A 20,854-nucleotide genomic window follows, 5' to 3' on the forward strand; every position below is an offset into this window, starting at 1 on the left:
AACATTTTCAAAGGTAATTCAAATTTTGAAATGGCATTTCGACATTTCTCAGCTCGGCACTGATTAAACCGGCTACATACAGTTACATACACGCTCATTTCAGGACTTCTGCCAAACTTTAAAGTTTTTAACTTGCGCAATCCTTGGCTTCTTAACTGGCTATTTACAGCTTTCTGATGAAAATACTTCTCCATAATCTTTCTCTTTGAGGAATTTTTGGAATGCAAATGCAAGTTTTGCTTAGTCTTAGCTTAAATTACTTTCTGGCGGATATTACTTATTTTTTCATTAGTTTAAATCTATAAAGTTTAGACGTTTTGCTTTACAGTTTTCTTACACTTGCTTAAAATCTTATGTTAATGAAAAATTGTGTTGGGTTAAGTTGTAGACTTGTCTTGGTATGTAGATCAAGGTGCGAATATGTTTTTTACAATCGAAATGTATTGTTGCTTTTGATATGCCCAAAATGGATGATATATTTGAAAGGATTTTCAGAATTAAATCAAGTATGTTGTATGCAAATAATTTTCTACTCCGTTTTACTTCCTATCGCTTTCAAAATGAAGAAAATATCACATAAGATCAACGAATGATTTGCCTAAACAACAATTTCTTAGAGCTACATACAATTGCCTAATATTAAGAATATTATTTACAATTTCTTAGCCTCTGCTTAAATGCTCGCGTTAAGTAGTTACCATTTCGATATTATAGTGAAATATCTGGCTCTTAATTAGGTAATATATCCCCTTTTTTCATGCACACATACATCGATTGAATTTTGAGTTAAACCAAAGGCTATGATATAAATAAATCCTTTGGCTTCGGTCTTAAAGTTTTTGGCGTAGGATATGTCTGCTTTTACGAACGAATGGCTCTGCTAGTTAATGGGCTTCAGTTTCAGCGGTCCTTAGTGTTGAAAGAGTTAACTATTTCTGGGCCAGTTCCAATTTTGAAACAGCTGCAGCAGGATAACAGGTGGCAGTAATGCAATCAGACTTGATGTCAGCTTTGAACCGGCGGCAGCTGAAAATACAAAATATTAGCGTGGCGTTCCTCAAAATACAGCGAATATTTAATATTTGGGGATATACCAATCGTGCTGGACTTGGCAGCTACCGTCTCCCGAGACTCCAATGCCGGAGCCCGGTGCTGGCGATCGCTTTCCACACTCTCCTCGTTGCTCTGCAGATACAGTGAGCTGATCTTGGCCACGCACTGCGGGGAAATGTATTGCGATTAAGCTAGATACTCATGCAGATTGTATTCCAACTCACCTTCAGCTTCATGTCGCCGTTCTTGAAGTGGAAAGTCCGCACCCGGAACTCCAGTCCCAAGCGCGCCATCTCCAACCCATCTCGATTCACCACCACCTTGTCGTACTGCCGCAGGTGCGCCTTCTGCACCGGCTCCCCATTGATAAGCCAGCTGAGGTGACACACGGGCTTGGACGGCGACGAGGTGCAGTTCACCCGGACGATGTCTCCGATTTGGTAGCGCGGCTGGCCACCAGTAATTTTCGGTCCGTGGTTGGGAGTCACTGAAATGAAGGAAATATTCACTACTTGGTGCACAAAATATATATTTCGTATATAATCTTCAATTTTTTTTTCGTGAATTTGATAAGTTTTGATTTGGTTTGATTCTTTAACAGTAATGCACTACTTTCAGTTGCAACCACACTGTATTTACTAAATAAAACTGTTATTATTTGAATTTCTTCTGCAATTGCACCTAAAATTGTGCTTGGCCGACACATAAATCTCTAGGTTGGCTGAAAGTTGTTGTACTTCAATTAAGTTCTCCGAATTCATTCCATTTCTCCTCTCACAGAAAACTCACACAGCGTTACCTCGATCCCCCAGGCATCCCCTCAGTTATTCAATTTTAATGAGCCGGGGAAATTGAATAACTCCTAGACGAGAACTAGCTGGCCATTTCTGGCCACGTTCTCCACTTTTCCATCCACATCCTCCCACCCTTCCGGCTGTTTTATTATTTTATATGCAGCATCGCTTATTTGCCCCACTGCCCCAAAAGTAAAATCAGGCAGTATGAAGGGGAGTGTACTTTCCTCATGGAGGCTGGCAAGGCATTTCCAAGATTTATGTGCAGATTTTCGCCGGGCGAGTGCGGGTAGAAGTGAAATTGGAAGAAGGAAGGTACCCATAACCCAGCTGAATAAGAGTAAGAACTTTCGTTTTGGGCTTACGAAATGCTTATTCAAAGTTTATTTGACCAAGTGTGTCCTGCAATGTTCATACATATGTGTGGGTGATTCTGTTCCTGGCCATGTAAGTGTTTTTATGGGTGGAAGTATTTGGAAAGACGATGGTTTTGGGCCAGGGCCTCTGTCCATCACCTATTAATGCCTTGGGTATAGTTCCCAGGCATGCCTAAAATCCAAGAAATCATTACCGAAATTAAAGCGAAAGGAATTTAGGATTAAAAAAACATTTTTAAGTTCAGACAGCTGTACGCCTTTATTTCAGATGTAAATATAATTTCACAAGTCAAACGCAATTTGATAAATTAAATCTAAATCTTCCTGAATACCTATAGGTTTGTACGAAACTATTACATCAACCATATCCATTGTCTTTTACAACTCACTCCGTCTGTTTTATCCTTTTCCACATAACGTGCACAGAAATGAAAACCAAGTCAAGTAGGAACAGGACTAGAATCAGGGCTCCTCCTTAGGCGATGCCCATGTCCCGTATATCTGCAAACCACCTCCTCATCTAACTCGAGTGTTTTCTGTATTCATTAAAAATATTCCTTCTCGCAAAAAAAAGAAAAATTGAGAGGGGGATTTATGTTCCTTATAACATTGCGGCTTCACTGAGTATTCATGTGTGTATGTAACTCATAAAAGAAAATTAATTTTAAATGGTTTTCAAAAAATAAAACTTCCTTAGAACTGGTTGCAATAAATCCGTCCTTGCTTAAAAGATAAATAATAAATGGTCAACTTTATGAGCTATTGTAGCTAACTTTAGACATAACTCAATTAAATGCTTGTAGTAATTTTTACTTTCAATAAGATATTATTATTCTTCTTAGTGTATGCGTCCTGGTCAGGTTGCCCTTTTTCGGGATTGCATTTCCCTTTCCCGTTTGCTTATTTGTAATTTATAAAGTGAAGTTTGCTTTGCTTTGGCCCTGCTCTCTCCCATGTAAACTTAATTTTCTCCAAGCAACTGACTTTATGGGGGAGGATGGGGTAAAAGTTGGTATGGGAAGCACGGAAAAGACCTATAACGGCCAGCTTTGGTGCAATCTGAAAATCCAGCTTGGAGAAATGCATTTTTGATAAACGCATTTGGACAGATTGAAAATATTATTTCATGGTTCCACTTTGTTGCCATTCTAAATTTCATTCTTTCATAGAAAGCAGCTGCAACTAGCAAAAAACCCATTACTTCTGTTTTTATTCATGTTTTATATGCGTCAGAAATAAAAAATAACCTTTGAATAGTTGCTTTAAAACAAAGTAATAATCATTTGAATTTAAACTTAAGAATTTGCCTGACAGCCCAAAACAGCCTTGAACTCTTCAATGTTTTTTTGCCTTGCCAAAAAAGAAAATCCGAACTTCAATTAATTGATGGCTAAATAAATTCAACGTTATCTTGGCCAGATATTTATTACCCCAAATGTATTTGCTACCGTAACTTTTAGCTTTGCTGGCTTTAAGCCTCAGCTCACCTTCTTGTATTGGGGTTGTGTTCGGTAATTGTTTATATATATTATGTGAGCATTTTTTAAGTCAACGCCGTATTGTCGCACTTAAATTTTATATTGCGGCATAAATCTATGGAGACAAAGCGGTGGAAAGAGAGGGGTTCCTTGAAAAAAAGGACACGTATGTCTGTATGAGTTGGCAATTTATTTTGGCCAGACTTAGCACGCAACGATAAAGGACACACAAAAGGAGGAGGGCAAACCGGGGGCAATCGAGCCAGATGAGGAGAAATGTGTGCAGATGGGGAGGAAAGCCCTCAGGTCACAGGACCTGCAATAAGCCGAAAACTAAAAGCTAAAAGGGAAATGGCCGAATGTCGAATAGCCACATGCTTCAAGTATATTTTCGGCATTTTCCTATGACTAAGCAGTTTCTGTTGCCGCAAGAGGAGAGTGTAGTGGTGGGAAAAAATAGTGCGGAGGACACCTTTTGTGCATTGGTCGGTAAAAAACAAGAAAATAAGTGTCTGCAGCACTTCCCCAGCAGCAACAACGAAAACCTAGAATAGAGATTTGGTAGATTTGGAAGGTACATTTTAAATACCCTTCTATGTTTTATTTAAACAATTAGTGGTGCTCACAAAAATAAAATTAAAGACAATGATTAGCAAAATTCAAGCGATTAATGCAAACGTACAATAAAATAGTTCCTATTTGCCTCTAATATTTCGTATTTTAATCGTTGGCTATATAATATTACTTGCTGTAGAAGAGTAGGCATATTCAGAGCAACCAGAGCAACTACAGTGAGCACTGTAAGTGGGCGTCTATCTAGGTTTTTTTGCATGACTTTCCTGCTCAGTTGGGGGTCTCCTTTTAATGCGCTGCGGTATATTTTTTGCTACCAGCCAACGGACCCCCTAAAACCGCCCCCCTTTTCGCTCGAAGCGCACTTGGCAGCTTCTTCTGAGCAGGTGATAAGCCAGGTCAGGTGGTTGGGATTTTGGCAATGAGGGTGGTGGGGACGAGGGGGCGTACAGTAGCACCCCTCTAGGCATTCACCTGCTCCATTTGCAAAGGACCCATCGCTGAGGGGTGTGTGTTAGTGTGGAGGTGTGGATTATGCACATGTTGAGCATTTCGCTTAAGTGTTTTTTTCTGTCTTCTTTAGAGCTGGTTCTAAAACCTAAATTTTTGGTATTTCTGTGGGCTTATCTCTATCTCAAAAATTTTAATAAAAATTTTCTGAAATGATTTACACTCCATTATATTAAATGAATTCAACCGAAATGCAGGCGACAGCGGTCTTGTATAAAATAATATGTTAATATGTACAAAAAATTATGTAAATAAGCCATTCCAATGCTCAGACGTCTCGGCTCAAATATAAATGGGGTTTCCCTTCTATCGCTTTCTTTTAACTTTATGTAGTATTTGATAAATTCATTACCACGGGAGGACACTTAAATGTGTTAAGCTTAAGTTTAAATTATAAAAATCAGAATGCGTGTCATTGTAAAACACAAACAAAAAAGGAACGAAACTTAAGTGTCCGATGTTAAGGGAAAACCGTACTGAACTCCATTCGGAACTCGACTTCTTCGTGCCACTTCCCACTTGCACATCCGTTTCATTTCCCGTGTCCCAACCACTTTACGCCCCGTTTCATTCCGCCCATTCCCATTCCCTCCGAGTTCCCTCCGTTTTACTCCAGTGACATTCCTCGTTTGTTATCTTTAATTTTGCATATGGCAACGATTTTTAATGCACGATACGAGTCCTTCCCCCTTCCGTTGGATCCTTCGGTTCAGTTGCGGCATGTTTGAGTTAAGACAACATTACAGTTACCGTTATTTCCGCGGCTCTTCCGTATCCTCATCTGCATCGGACTCTCCGATTCCACGGTATGTGTGTTTATACACTGCAAAAGATTTCGGCGAAGTAGCGAACCAAACGCTCTGCTCTTATTTTTATTACACATATAAACCAACACCTTTCCGACTTTTATTTATACATTTTATAAAAGATTGTTTTTTCAAAACAAGTATTGAGCAAGGAAAAATTATCACCAGCTCACATAGGGATACCATTTTGGTTAAGTGCATTTGTTGCGTATCTCGCGTTGTTTTATAATTAATGAGCACGCGAGGCTCTCAACGCTGGGCAGATGTCCTGCTCTCTCCGCCCGACGTCCTGGGTGTCTCTCTGGGTCCTCATCCTGTTTCTGAATTTATAGTTAAGTGCACTTTAAAGGACAAACACACATATAACTCACTTTACCCGCTGAGTTTCCTCGCTTCTTGGTCTTTCCCTTTTTTCGGAGACCCCCTCCTCTCGGACACTCTCATGCACAGACGTACACATAATGTGATCGCTTATCGATTTTACAATATAAAAAAGCAATTGCCTGCATAAAGGTCCTGGAACAAGGCTCCTTACTTACAATCGCAGGCCACCTCCCACTGGCAAGCAAAGTTAAATGTGATTTTTATGAGCTATGAGCGAACTTTGGGGCCCAGGAAGCTGGGGGCGGCACTCTGCCGTGATATTTATTATTGGTCCTTGGCCTGGTCACCCTAATGAGCTGTAAATTATCCAAAGGAGGCCAAAGGCAAGGAGCTCATTAAAGCCTAGGGCACACACAGTTTCTAAACGTTACCGCCCAAGTAAATGTCCTAATTTATCAGTTCTATTTCAGGGAAATTACTTTTGTTAGGTGTCTAAGCAACACAACAAGTTTTAATATTGAAAATTAAACCATGAACCGCAGAAACCCGAGCTTTAAATATTATAATTTCTTTGAATTCCTCCCGCAGACACTTTACGATCGCCAAATTAGCGTAGTCAACTCCCTTTGGGAAATATCGGCTTTCACTAGAGCATATTTCATGGCTCACTTGCATTAGCAGGACGAAAATCCCTCGCCACAAACTCTTGCTCCTACTTGCCGGAATTTCCTTCTCAGATGATGCTGACACAGTTCTTGAGGATGAGGCTACATCCCACTCAACCAGACTCTCTTATCCTTACCACCACCTAATTCTTTGTGCTTCCTTATTTTGCTTCGACTTGCAACGCCCACAGTTCGCTTTTAGAACAGAAATCGACTGGTTAAATGAAATTCATATCTAGGACCCAAAAAAAAAGTGTATATCTATATATTTTATGTATATATATTTATTAATTGTATTGAATTTGTTAGCCTTGCTCAATTATATCACTTGATATTTGGCGTATTCAAGATTTTCGAGTACCTAGTGACCACTGTATCCTTCTGGATTTGTGCATCCCACTTTCTGTGTGCCCTATATTTTTTGTGCCTTGCTTCTATATCTTCGGTTCGAATATCGTTCAATTTGGCTACCCAGACACATTGTTTAATATGCAAAGCCATTTCCCATTTCCCCGGCATTCCAATGCGTCTTCTGAAAGAAGGAGGAAATGGGCAGATGTAAGGGGATTTCGAGAGTGAGCTAAGGGAATAGCCCAAAGGAAAATCAGCATGAAGTGTGCTCAGTGAATAGGCAGGGGCGGGGGCGTGGCCGCCTTTCTCGGCGATGTCCTGCTCCTTGCTGCCATAAGTTAATGCAGGTTCCTGCCCCGAGGACAGCGGCTTCCATTGATGATTTCGGTGGTTGTGCTTCGGTGTACCCAAGGGGATTCCCTTACTTAGTCACTGCTGCTGGTGCTGCACACACTGATAACCGTTTGATTCTTTTATGAGTTTATAAATTTGTGATTAACTTCTGGCGCATTCGGCAAACTTGATTGGGTTGTGTGAAAACTTCCATGAATTGGTTGTAAAGTATGAGTTTTAAGAGGGCGAGCTTGTGCGTGGGAAAAAAGGCAACTTTTTTAATATCTATTCAACTAAATATTTTCAAGACTATACACAGTATGTTCATGGTATATAAGAAAAGAAACTGTTTTCCCAAGTGTATTCGTTATCCTTCGCATATGTATGTAAATGGTGATAGGATAAACGATCTTTTTCTGCAGGCCAGCCTCCGCCAGATGGCGCCTTTGTCTTAGCCCCGTTTTTACCCACTTGAAAGTCGGACATGAAAACATAATTTTGCTTCAAAAATGCGATGACAGTGGCACCCGGGCCCGCCCACTTCAGCCCATGACCACGCCCCTTCACTGTACACACATGTGCGCCTTTTGTTGGCACTGCGTCGACTGCGACTGCAAAAATTCTATTTCAATTGTTTGCCTAGATTATGCAGTTGTATTAAGAGTGTGGGGAGGCATAAAAAACCAAGTGTGGAAACGGGGACAGGAGCAGGACTATGAGGAGTCTAGGGTTGCCAAGGCGAAATGAGAAGAAAGGCGAAAAGAAACAAGTGCAGGATGAAATCCTTTAAAAAGCAGCGAACAAGAGAAAAGTGAGTGAGTTTACAAGGAGCCTGGGAGTTGAGACGACTCGACAATGCCATTTGCAACGCATTGCCATATTGCATGAATTCCATTTACGGACTGCGACTGAAACTGGAGAGTGGAGACTGGCGACCGGAGACCCGACCAGGTGAGACGCCATCAGGAGCTGCCCCACCTGCGGGAGCCAGCCTCTTTAAGATGACGTGGGGAAGCGTAAGGAATTTAATTTCATTAAGATGATTAATGCGGCCTCAAGAACGAGGTATTCACCACCAGTGTGGTGTTTGGATGTAGTAGATAAATTGTGATAAGGAAAATCTTTCAAAGCAATGTTGAAGAATTTAACTTGAATTTCTATAAAGATTCATTACTTGTTTTTAAAATATTTATAATTTGTATGGTGTTTGGATTTATTGGATAGATTTTGGTTAGAAAAGTCTTTCGACGATTTTTATTCATTACTTATTTTTAAAATATTTAATATATATATATTTAAATTTATTACACTAAGTCTTTGAATACCACAATCGCAAAGCTCTATTACTTTTTCTTAAAATCTTTCTCCTAAACATAACAATTTTAAAATTCAACAACAAATATTAAATCTTCAGCTTAAAGCGTTAAGGTTTATAAAGCTTAAATCGTTTGGAACCTTTCTCCATCTTTAAAAGGCAGCTGCTTTAGTATCCAATTTGAGACGGGTCTGTCTTGCCACTTTGCTTTTCACCTCAACATAACACTCCCCATATGAAAATGGGTATTCTTGTATGGCACTGGATTTTATAAAAGGGGGAAGGCCATCAAAGAGTCCTTGACAGGCGACAGGGAGCTGACAACCTGCATGCAATTTACATTCAGCAGCCTCAGATTTCGGCTGCCTTGCGTGCGCTCTTAAATGGTTTCGCCTCGATTCCAGTTTTTCGGCCCGGGGACAGGAGCAGGAGTCCTTGGCCGTTATCCTTTAACTTTCCGCTGTCAATCCTTGTCGGCTGCCTTCGGGCTTCTCCGCTCCTTATCCACTCCCAGCAATTATGTTGCACTTTCGGGATAACTCAGCATCCTTCATTCTGCTCCCTGCAACTTCTGATGCCGCATCACTTGCCACTGTCATTCACAACATTGTTTGCTGCCCGGCACTATTAGCATTTTAATTAAATTTTCTGCTGTCGCCCGATGTCCAAGTGCCTCGCCTTTCGAATGCCTCCTCCCCTCCCATTTGCATTCACATTTCGCCGGCATTTATGCCCCGCCCTTATGTTAAACTCACCCACAACGGTCATGGTCTCCGACTCGGACACGGTGTTGAATGCGGGCGCCTCGCCGGACACCTCGCACCGATAAAGTCCGGAACTCTGCAGGGTGACGCGGCGCAGGAGAATCTGGGTGTCCGAGGAGTTACGCAGCTGTAAGAAAGAAGGGGTGTGGGTTTCCATAAGTATTCGCACATATCGGTTGCTATACTCTGTGTACTTAAATTAAGTAAATAATGATCTATATTTATCCATATTTTATTCATATTTACATGTACAGCTATATTCTATTGCTATTGTCTGCTAAATCTGAAATAAACTTAAGAACTTTAAAGCAAACGGCATTAAGTTCCGTTTGTTTTTCAATAAAGAACCCAAGCGAGATAAATTGCGTGGCAATGAATCGACATAAAATCAAACGCAATTAGAGTTGAAGATTTTCCATGGATGATTTTTAACATTCACAAATTCTAGGCGAAATTAAGATTGATGATGGGAAAGGCGGTTTATTATTAGTTTAGCCACACTGTAGGCGAAAAATGTAATTTTCTCAAGGGCCGCAACGCAAGGAAACGCAACCCCAAGCAAGAGGAAAGCAAAAGGAAAGCAAAAGTCATAAACCAAAAAGTCGGAAGAGCCAAGACCGAAAAACCAAACAAGCAAATGAAAATTAAATATCTAGAAACAATCGCACAAGGGCCTGAATAAAAGATAGAAGATACGCATGCGAGGGCGGTATGTTGTAAAAGTCACTCGCACAGTTTTTTCCTGTGCTGGCTTTTCATTTTCCCTGGGCAACAATTGCAGTCAAGTCAAGTCCTTTAAGTTGCACTTTTATTATCGCACACACATGCGGGAAGAAAGTTTCATTTGATTCGAGCAAATTTTTATGAAAATTCTTTGCTCTCGCTTTGTGCTCTGCCCGCTCACAATTCCCTCCAACCACTCCACTCCACTCCTCACTCCACTCCTCTTCTCCGGCGTAAACAATCACAAAAGTCACGTTCAACATTATTTTTGGTTTGTTGCTTGTTTTCAGCTGTCCCTGCCCCACCCCACTCCACCTCCCTTAACCCGTGGCTGGCCCTTTGGTCCTCTACAATGACTGTGGACTGGCTTTTGTTTGTTGCCTTCTTGGCAGTACTTAAGCCGATTCTTCTACCCATTCTTCAGCTGCGTCTTCGTCTTTTTGCCAATTCTTGCGCCACGCTCAAGTTGTCAGCACCCCCTGCGAAAATGTTGTTGAGGGGGTTGTTTTCCACAGGACCGTTAGGGGGGTTGGGAAAGTTGTGGTGGGGGGAATGGCAGTGCTAGCCAAAAAACCAAATCTTACCGCAATTCAAATTGCAGTCTCCCTTTATTGCTTTCTCGGCGTCGCCGTTTCGCTCATGACTGCAGATTGAAGTTGTTATTTGTAATTCCAAATTTGGTTTGGCTAAAAAGAATCAGGGCTCTAACCTTGTTTATTTGCCCTGATTGAAGTGGCCAACAAATAAAAGAGGGACATTCCGACTCGGAATAACTGAGGAGTAAGATGCTACCGCAGGAAAATACATATTTACATAAGTCCAAGTCTTATGGTAATGTACATATATTCTTGGGTGTAATTACGTAACTTTATGATACAGCTTTTAAAGAGAGCCAGAGAAATACTTATAAAATAAATATTAAATAATATCTGGCTGGAAAATTATCTAGGAGCGACTGTCTATCCGTTTTATAAAGCACTAAAACCTGAAAATATTACCAAATAGTTTTAAATGCTTGCACACTTCTGCTTACATTTCCCACCGATATCCTTTATTAAATAAAGTAATTACTTTATTCAGTGCAACGAGAGCTCATATGAAAATGCTTATCAAGCTTTTCCCAGCCATAGCACAACAACATCATTACTATAGCCCGCAGAGCCCGTCTTCTGTTCTAATAATGTCCCTCCACTCAACTCGACCTTCAACCCTTTCTGAGAGGGCGGCGATGAAATGCAGATATTGAAACCAAAAGAAAATTATGCCGCATTACGCATTATGCTTACACTAAAGGAGCCTCCCTTAGCTAGCGTTTTTCTTTCCCTTCCTTTCCCCGTCTCCGCCCCATTTCCTTGTATTTTCCGAGTTTCCCTTTCCAGGCGCTTGGCCACACGCACACAGGCCATAAAACACGCTGGCACATTGCTCATACGCCACGTTAGCCTCTACAATTGACGGGATTTACTTTTCTGCGCACTGAGAGAATTATAGCTTTCTAAAAATAATTTTAAGAAATTAGACTTTACTAAATTTTTGAAATAACTTTTGCATATATGTGCATAATTCTTTACTATCTTTAAAAAATTGATGAATTATGAAAGATTTTACTATAACAATACCACCTTTGCCACAGTGCTCTCGCACTTTTCTTATCCTCATTTCGCTTTGACTGCTCGCCTTACGGAGTAGACGCACTTAAGTGCTTTTGGCAAATTATTATTATTAGAGCGGCACGAAGTAAGAGGGCCAGCAAAGGGATATCAACTTTGTCTGGTATATTGACAGCTTTAAGTGATTTCCGTTAACCTTTTCGATCGCAAGGCAAGCAGAACAACACGTGACCTTAGCTTGGCTTGGGCGGGGAGCTGAAAATGGATGGCCGGCGGGGTGGAAAGCAACCCAACCAGACACACATTTTTATGGGCAACTAAGGAAGGTTACATCCACATTAAATTAAAGTTAAATGGCAAAACTACGTGGCAGCAATTTTCATTCCAGCGAAGACGTAATCAGCAACAAGCAGAGTGAAAACAGGGGGCGAAAGCGGGCGGAAAACTTGCGAAAAGAGCAGAAAGAGCTTCCCTCGCCATTGTGGCAATTACATGTTTTAAAATAATCATTATGATACGGTCGTAACACTAAATCCAAAGCAACGGACCCCACCCCACCCCGCAAAATCAGCGCCATAAAGTGTAATAAAATTTGAAATTAAATTTTTCCGCTTCCTTTTTTTAGATAAGCAACACCTGTTGCTGCTATATTCGATTAGCACTGGGAGAAAAATTGTTTTTGGTCAAAAGAGTGCCTACGATTTCAGCACACTAATTTGATCGTGCAGAAATTAAAATCTCGTAATTGAAATTTTTTTGAAATCGTGCAGAAATTAAAATCACAAAGGAAAAAGTCAAAATTTTAAACACCTTAAACATGAAATATTTTATGTTGTTTTGCGTTGTTGATAAAAGCTTCTTCGCATTGTAATTTCTAATTATTTGTAATTTATTTAATCTATATTTCTAATAGTAACTGTAATACTATTAACTGATACATAATAAAGTCGTTAATAAAAGTATGTTTTCGCATGCAAAAAATCATACAATCAGCTTATAATTAGCTAATAAGAAATGTACTTTCTACATCCTGTTGCCGTGCACTTACATCGATGTTGACTCCGGGCAGGGGGAAGGACTGTCCGGGGGGCTTATCGCGTGGCACATAGCGGTAGATCTCGTGGCCGTCCTTATACCACTTCACCGAGTACAGGGACTCCCCGTCGAGGGCGTAACGGCAGCCCAGAGTGGCGCTCTTCAGGCGCATTATGTGATTGGGTATCTTCACCTCGGTCATTGTCAGCGAGCTGCTAATGTCTGCAATTAGCGTGGATAGAGAAATAGAAACGGATGTTAGTGAGGCGAAATTATTTTTAATGGATTCCCCCATTCTCAGTCCCATTCCCATTCCCATTTCCATTCTCAACTGCACTTGCACTTGCACAAAAGTTATCCCCTTAATTCGAATGCCCTAGCCCACTTTCATATTTCAACTGTTATGATTCCAGCTGGCCATATTTTCCCACCAAAATGGCCAGAAGGCAAACACAAAAAACCTTTTGCGGCCCTGTCACATGAATTTGTACTTGTCCTGCTGGACTCTGGCTACTAGATCCCGGGCAAATCCAGTGCACGTCACTGCAGTCCACAACTCACGTGTAAGGCGAAACAAAAATACATGCGCCAAAAACTCAAAGGTTCCACAAAAAAGCACGCATTTGCAAGTAGAATTTGAATGCCCTATATGCATAAAATGTAAATATATACAAATCCTGTTCCACGTTCACAAATTAATAGACCATTTAATTTTAAAATAGTCATATTATAAGATGTTTAAGTGAAAATGTAAGAGACCACAAAGATAAGGGAGTAACACGATTGGATTTTAAGATTAACTTGGGTACTATGATACTCGTAGTTTTAGTTTTTGCGATGTCATAGGATGACGAATTGGAAGTATACCCCGACGAAGGGTAATCAAACCCAAACAGAGCCAAAAGCTTTTAAATCACAAACAGCAAAACCTGGCACATATCCCCATATTTGCCTTTGGCGACATTTGGCGGCTTTTCGGCGAGTCCCGAAGGACTAGAGGTACCCGTAACGGCGGTTAGGACGCTAACCGTTATATTTTCAGCTGTGTGGGTGGGTTTCCGCCCACTTATTTAATATACCGCTACACTTTTCATTTTTCCAAACGTCAAACGTGAAAAAGTGAGTTCTTCCGTGGCAAAGCGGGAAAAACAAATACTCACGCACACTAGCGCAGACACTACTCCTCAGACGCATATGTATATGCATGTGTGTGGGAGTGGGTGTGTGTGTGTGCGGTGTAACGTGCAGCGCCGCCATTGAATTTATCACATTCACATGCAAATTGCGCCAAACGACCTTATTATGCAAATTGCCAACTGCAAATGGAGAACGAAATTGATTTTCCTGCATTCGCCGCTCCAACAACAACATCACGAATAAGCCAAGGGAAAGTTGCGGATAGGAAAGGAAAGGAAAGGGGCTCATGCACAAGGAACTGGAGGTACAGTGGTTACCTGATAAGGCAAATGAATTACTACACGGAAATGTGTAGCTTGCACGATCAGTTAAATTGGCGAAGCGGCAAATGTGAATTTAAGGACGAAAACGGCGGGTCCTTGGGATAAATGTGACGGATTTGCGTATCAGCACTATTATTTTACTCGAAGAAATGCCATTAGTATGGTTTCAAATGCTATTACTTAATATATTTACTTTGAAATAGTATTTTGCATTGATATATTTGTTTATTTATGCATACTTTGCTAGCAGTTAGGAGCGACGATCTCCTGTGGTGGGTGTTGGCACTTCCGGATCTCCTGTTGTCTATAACGTCGTTCAACAGTTTTGCGGCACGGGGCATGCCACCACCTTTATATGACAACTTGTGAGGAAGGGGCAGAAAACACCAGCTCAGGGGAAGGGAAGCGAAAAGGGGAGACAGAGTGTGTGGTTTTCACAGCGACAAATGGCGAATATATTGAGCTGTCAGACGCCCAACGCAAAACCCGAGCCGGAGGTCATGCACACGGAGACATTGGCACAGTGGCATCTGTAGTATTGAACAATGGGAACACAAGTAGGACAGCGAGACACTCCAAAAAATAAGTGCCGACAATGAGTCAAACTTTTATTCATATCGAATATGCCACAGGGCGAATGAGTAATCTTACTAGGCCATTATGTGATGCATGCTTGGCGCAGAAGTAGATTATTAATATTACTTTTATTTACAATTATTTAACTTGATATCGGCAAAAGTATATTAAACAGTTTTGTTGCTGTTCCATATTAAGTTCTTCATTAATTACCAAGAAGATACAGATATGCTGCTTTAAAGCCCGGAGAACAGTCAAACTTTTCTCCAAGTGCACTGAAAAAGACAAAGGAAGGGGACGCAAAAAGAGAGCAGCGGATTTGCAATCGGAATCAAAATCGCAGCCGCGCCTTCAATAAAAAATACGCTGAATGCTTTCAGCATGTTTGCTTGCACGTGTGTGTTGCCCCTTTAGTGTGTGCGTATGTATGGGTGTCCGTGGGCTGGTGGCAGACAATTGGCATAAAGGGGAGGAGAGGCAGCGATGGCAGCCACAAAATGAGTTAGTTGTTTGCCTTTTTGCTGTTCCACAGACACACAATCACACACAAGCACCCACGCGCACACACAAAAACACACAAAAATACACAAGCGCACATGCAGTCCGCTCTTTTTGGGTCCGAATATTTTATTGCCCCAAATACAAATCGGCAGCAACAACAAACATCATGCATTAAAAATTCATTTCCGTGTCGGCATATTTTTGTTAGCCCAACCGAAGGAAAAGCCAAATAAATGGAGTAGATGGTGCCATAAAATGTGCTAATAAGCTAAGGATTTGTGTCAGTGTACAGGAAGAAGGGAAATACGGTCGTGTACTCTTAAGGTTTCAGAATATTGTAGAAAGTATCATTTGCAGCACGAAGTGTGCAAGCAAATGGAAGTTAAATTCCTTTACCAACTACACATTTCAGTGAATCACGATCTAATATTAAATACCATATGTACTATTTAATATTTATATAAAATATCTTTAAACAGGCATTTAATCGACATGATCTTAAAAACTATAACTTAATTAAAAATTTCTGTAAGTACAATGTAGAATGCATGATCCTGGTAATCTAAGAACGGCTCATCCATGTCCTGTTGGGATACGCCTTGCGGTCCAAGCGCCTTAATTGCAGTTGACTGGCATTTGACTTTGCAAATTGGCCTGGCACATTTCACCCCCATTCCACCCTCCCTGTCACCCCTCTCTTTTTGGCACTGGCGGTGCAGGACATACTGCGTAAATGGAGTGTGTCCTTTTTTCTACTGCAGACTACGGCAACAACAACTGACTGCACATTAAAAATTAAAAAAGCCAACAGAACGGCAAGGAAATTTGAAGCGAAGCGGAGAGCAGTGTCGTACTGGGGATTTAGTCAAAAAGGGGGTTCCAGAACTTATACTAATTAATATTAAATTGCTTGTTGTGACTGTTATGCTGAACATCATAATACTAGACATCCATAGTTATTCGATTTTTTTTACATAAAACCTGAAGCTCATCGCGCTCTCAGTGCTTTAGGGTAAAGCCCCATGACTACGCCACTGTGTGTGCGAAATGGAAGAAAGAACCCGATCCACTCAAAGTCAAAAGCCAAAAGCTAAAGCTGAAGTCGAAGAAAAGCAGAAGAACGGGAGGGAAATTAAGGGGAGTAGCTGCTAAAGAAAATTTGCCTACGACAACGAACACAGCAGGAGGAAAAGTTAAAAAAGAAGGAAAGTAATTTCATGCATCGTTTAATTTTCATTCGGGTTTAATTTGTGCAACGCCCCCACAACATAACCCCTCTTTTTTCAGGGTTCCAGCTCCGCCGTTCTCACCATATCACCATAAAGAGTTCCTTGATGGCGTTTCTTCCCCTTTTCGCCGGAATGTTTGCAATTCCCCATTTAGACCTAATACTCAACAGCCACTTCCAGTTCAACTGACAATTGAAACAGCAAATAAAGTGGGGCCAAAAGGGGTAGAACAAATGTCAGACCACCAGAAACACAACAGCCCTCAAAAAATACAATATCACGGAGCCGAAACTGACACCAGCCAAATTTGAAGGGAAATAAAATTAAATGAAGCGCAGCTTTGCATTCATGTTCCACTGAGTAAGCATTTTGCCTAGAAAAAGTTCCAAATCATTGATATCGAAGTATATTCATACTCGTAAAACCTCAGTTTGATAAAACATACATACCAGTTAAGTGTAATATACATACGAATATTATACTTGTTCCAGAACATAATACCCTTTTTTTAACACACTCCCCACTTTCCGCAAGTCCCAAATAGCCGACTTGCGCCATCCAAAAATTGTTCGCCTTTAATGAAGTCAATTTTGGAAGTTGTTCCTGACACAGCCATATTTCCCCTCCACCATACTTTGGGTGTTCATCCTTAGGAAAGTCTGTACCCCTTTCTCGTAATTGAAATTTTTATAGTTGTCGCACAGTTTGGTATCTCGGGCAAAAGAAAATGGAAGAGACAAACTTTTATCAGCGCCTGGCGCATTCTTTAAAACAATTTCCAGTGACTACCTCTCCCACCCACGCAACGTCCCTTTTTGCGCAACAAATTAATCCCTTTATTTGCATAATTGAAAAACATCAACTGAAGCAGTCAAAAAATATCAAGAACTCCAAGTTTAGTGGCCAGCGGGCAAATATCCTGGACAAAGAGACTAAGAAGGATACACTTAGATTTTAAAAGTGAGAAAAATAAATGTGGATTCCTTGAATTAGATATTATATAACTAAAGAGGGGGTATATACTGCATGCAAATGTGCAAATATAATTTAAAAATCAATTAAATGTAATCGACAAATTTACGCAATTGCCATAGATTTCCTCCAAATCGTTTTCGTGGTTCTAACAGATTTTCCCAGTGCTTCGGCCCGAACTTTCGCCACATTTTAATGTTGTTGGCCGCATCGCTGCCCTGGGGAGCTATTTAACATTTTTCCAACACTTTGATAATCGCACTTTGCGGGCAGATTAATTATTTACGAGCGGCGTGTCCTCTTCTACCTGAGTTCACTCGCAGCGTTTAACCCGCAGACAGACGGAAGACATCCGAGAGTAGACGACAAAAGCCCAGAAGTTGCTGTTAAATCATGGTAATGCCTAAAGCTCCTCCCCCTCTTCCAAATCCCAAACCTCCAATGCCAGGCCAGGTATATTTGTCGCCGGTCTTAAGAGATTGCGGCGCACAATTTCCGCGCTTGGCTTGGGGTCAGGGGGCCCCTGCCCGCCTTCCTGGGAGATTTTCCGGGGCGGAAAAGCAACCGCAAGACATCAAAGCGCGCGCAGCGAGGACCAAAAGCCAGCGGAGGCCACGTTCAAGTATGAGAAGTATGCGAAGGCAATGAAATGCCAAAATTATGAACAATATTCCGAAGTATTAACAGTATACTTTAAAATGTATGAATCATGATGTACGCTGCGCCATGAAAGGCTTAAATGTGATTAAAAATATTTATAAAATGTTTTCATAGTTCTAAATCTTAAATAATTGTTACCAGTTTTTTGATAATTTTTATGTGACATTCCTGGAAAATAAAGCTTTGGCAACCTTGACATACCCGGATCTCACTTGCTTATCAAGTGGTAATATTTCAATTGTGACCTGACCTCCGGTCCATATTAAAAGGAAACAATGCTTACAGAGAAGGGCCTAGATCATCTCGGGTTATAATTAAAGGGTGGCGGGGCTAACTGCCTTAACTCCTTTATATCCTGTAGGGTCCCGCGGCGCAGTGAAGGCGTCAAATTAATGCGCTAAATGCAATTTGCGGCGCTGAAAAGACGGCTTAAGGCGATGCCAAGTGCCTGGTTCTTTGAGCCAACTAGCAGCCAAGGCAACTTTGCTCCCTTTTCCTTTGCTCCCGTCCCTTTGCCATATGAATTATGCAGCCAAGGAGAACAAGACAGGGCTTGGCAGCAACATGAGATGAAAATCGGTTTAGGTTCTTTAAGCGGTGCATACTTAACAGCTTACGCATATATCAATTACAGCAAAGGTATCCATTTTATAACAGCTATTTAAAACCGGATTTCTTAAAGTATGCATAAATACCTTTAGAATTTTTCTCCTAATTGATCATCGTGTATGCAGCTTGTCATTACTTATTAAAAAAGTTGGACCATCGCACTCTTGCGAAATTCACCACTGAGCCTCCATTAACATACGTCCCACTTATTGCATTCCCTTCTCGGACTTCCTTCCTAGCCACATTAATATTTGATTACTGCTCCCAATTCAAGTTTCTTTCGAATAGAACCGAAAAAATGTTCTATGCCCCGAGGCCGCGACCGAAAGTTGAGCTACAATATTGGCTTCCAGACTGCCATAGAATATGTGCCCAAACATATAGCAGGGAGTTTAAAATAAAAGGCCATAAGCACGCTTCCTCCAGCCAATTTTCTTTACTTTCCTTCCCTTTTTTTGTGTTTTTGACTGCTTCTGGCATAATTTGAGGAACTTCCTATTCAACTTTCGCCGACCAGCCCCAGGGGACGGACACTCACCTCAGAGGGAGGTGTATATATATTTATAAAGACAATTTGGCCGTGGCACATTACCATGCCGAGGGATATACGACGTCTTGGTCGGTCGAGAGTATTATAAATAATTCAGTGGCCCGGCTCAGACCGGAGGCACTTTAATGAGGCCAAAACGGACTTTGACCATCACGAGTTTAGGCAATTTTGGTAGTCAGGCGAAGGTAAAGGAATTTATGAAAAACTTTCTCTTTTCAATCGGTTCTGCTTGCTTTCTTTGGATATCACTTGGAAAAATCAATTTCAATCAATCAAGCTTAAATCTTCAATTTAATTGCATAAAATAATTAATTGCATACTTAAATAATGCAAAATATCAAATATATTTATATAAAACCCATAAGATTAAAATGATTAGAAAATAACTTTCACAAAACTCTTTTTTTGTTTCGAAAAATTTGCCAGTAGTCTCCGATCTGTGAGCGTCGAGGAAAATCAACCCATAAAGGTGAGTATACATGACATATCCAAATGTGGGCGGAGTTTGTCCGGGGCGCAAGTTGAATGGGCGTGGCAAAGGGGAAAATGGGGGTAAGAAGCCGCAATGCGTTAGGAAAATCAATTTCACATAAAAAATTCAAGCAAAATTTTATGCCAACCTTTTTTCGTCGTTGCTGTTTCTGCCATAGCTTAAGTAAAAGTTATTGCCACAGAGTGTGTGGATGTTGCAAGTGTGTTTGTGTGGCGGCATGTGAAGTTAATGATTATGCAAATTGGCCTATAAATCGATTGCCAATCGTCGGTATTGCTGCCAATGGTCGATAGTTTTTACATATTCCTGACATAGCGACCAAAAAGGAACTTTTGCCTATATTCGGCCTGGTTTAGAAATCACATAAAGTTGATGGCAAGGCAAAAATATTGTACATAGTTATGGTCAGGCACATTGCTATTCCTGTTTTCATAATCAGCAGATACTGGCCCTACACCAAATATCACAGGTCTCTTCTCGTCTTGCTTTTCGAGCTCGTCAACGCACTATAAAAATATCATTATCAGTGCAAAAGTTTGCTTATCAAAGACGACTTCGGCAACAGCAACAGGACGAAAACAAAAAGTGCCAGGGAAAATTGTGGCAAAGAATTTGCATATTCCTCAAGCCGTGAGGCAGAAGCCACAGACACGCGGCTCCCACTGTCGTTGAAGTTGAAAAATGAAGGCCAGGAAAATTGAATTGCCAACTGGTCGTCGGGTTCCTTTCCCCCTTTTGATTTCTCATCGTCTCGTAGAAAGCTTATCATTAAATTCAAATATCAATCAATTTATCATAAAAAGGAACGGGAGCGTCAACAAAGAAGCCAGCTGAAAGGAGGAACAGGGGAATTATGGAACTGCATCTGCATCAGAAGTAGGAATAGAGAATCAATGGAGGAAGTGGTCAGGTCATTAGCTCTTTGCATTGCAATATACATTCAAATCGGTTTAATAAGAACCAAATAGTGAGAGTAATTTAAAAACTGAATACTCGGTAACAGTTCTTTCAGCTGTATGTAAGGATTATAATCTTGCTTTGTAGCAGCTAAATATACTCCATGAAGCAGTCGCTTTAGAAGTGTAAAATTCTT

General features: G+C 40.8%; 1 protein-coding gene across 1 annotated transcript in view; it reads right to left on the reverse strand.

Annotated features, from left to right (window-relative positions):
- Positions 1-603: 603 nt before the first annotated feature.
- LOC122614193 overlaps positions 604-20,854 on the reverse strand; it is a 29,527-nt gene continuing 9,276 nt past the window's right edge. The window contains exons 2-6 of the mRNA XM_043788714.1: positions 12,725-12,933; positions 9,335-9,470; positions 1,278-1,540; positions 1,095-1,218; positions 604-1,026 (exon numbers count right to left, since the gene is read on the reverse strand). Coding sequence (XP_043644649.1) covers positions 926-1,026; positions 1,095-1,218; positions 1,278-1,540; positions 9,335-9,470; positions 12,725-12,933 — 833 coding nt within the window. The 3' untranslated portion in view covers positions 604-925. The remainder of the gene's footprint in view (positions 1,027-1,094; positions 1,219-1,277; positions 1,541-9,334; positions 9,471-12,724; positions 12,934-20,854) is intronic.

The sequence above is a fragment of the Drosophila teissieri genome, chromosome 2R (assembly GCF_016746235.2).
Source record: "Drosophila teissieri strain GT53w chromosome 2R, Prin_Dtei_1.1, whole genome shotgun sequence".
NCBI lineage: Eukaryota > Metazoa > Arthropoda > Insecta > Diptera > Drosophilidae > Drosophila > Drosophila teissieri.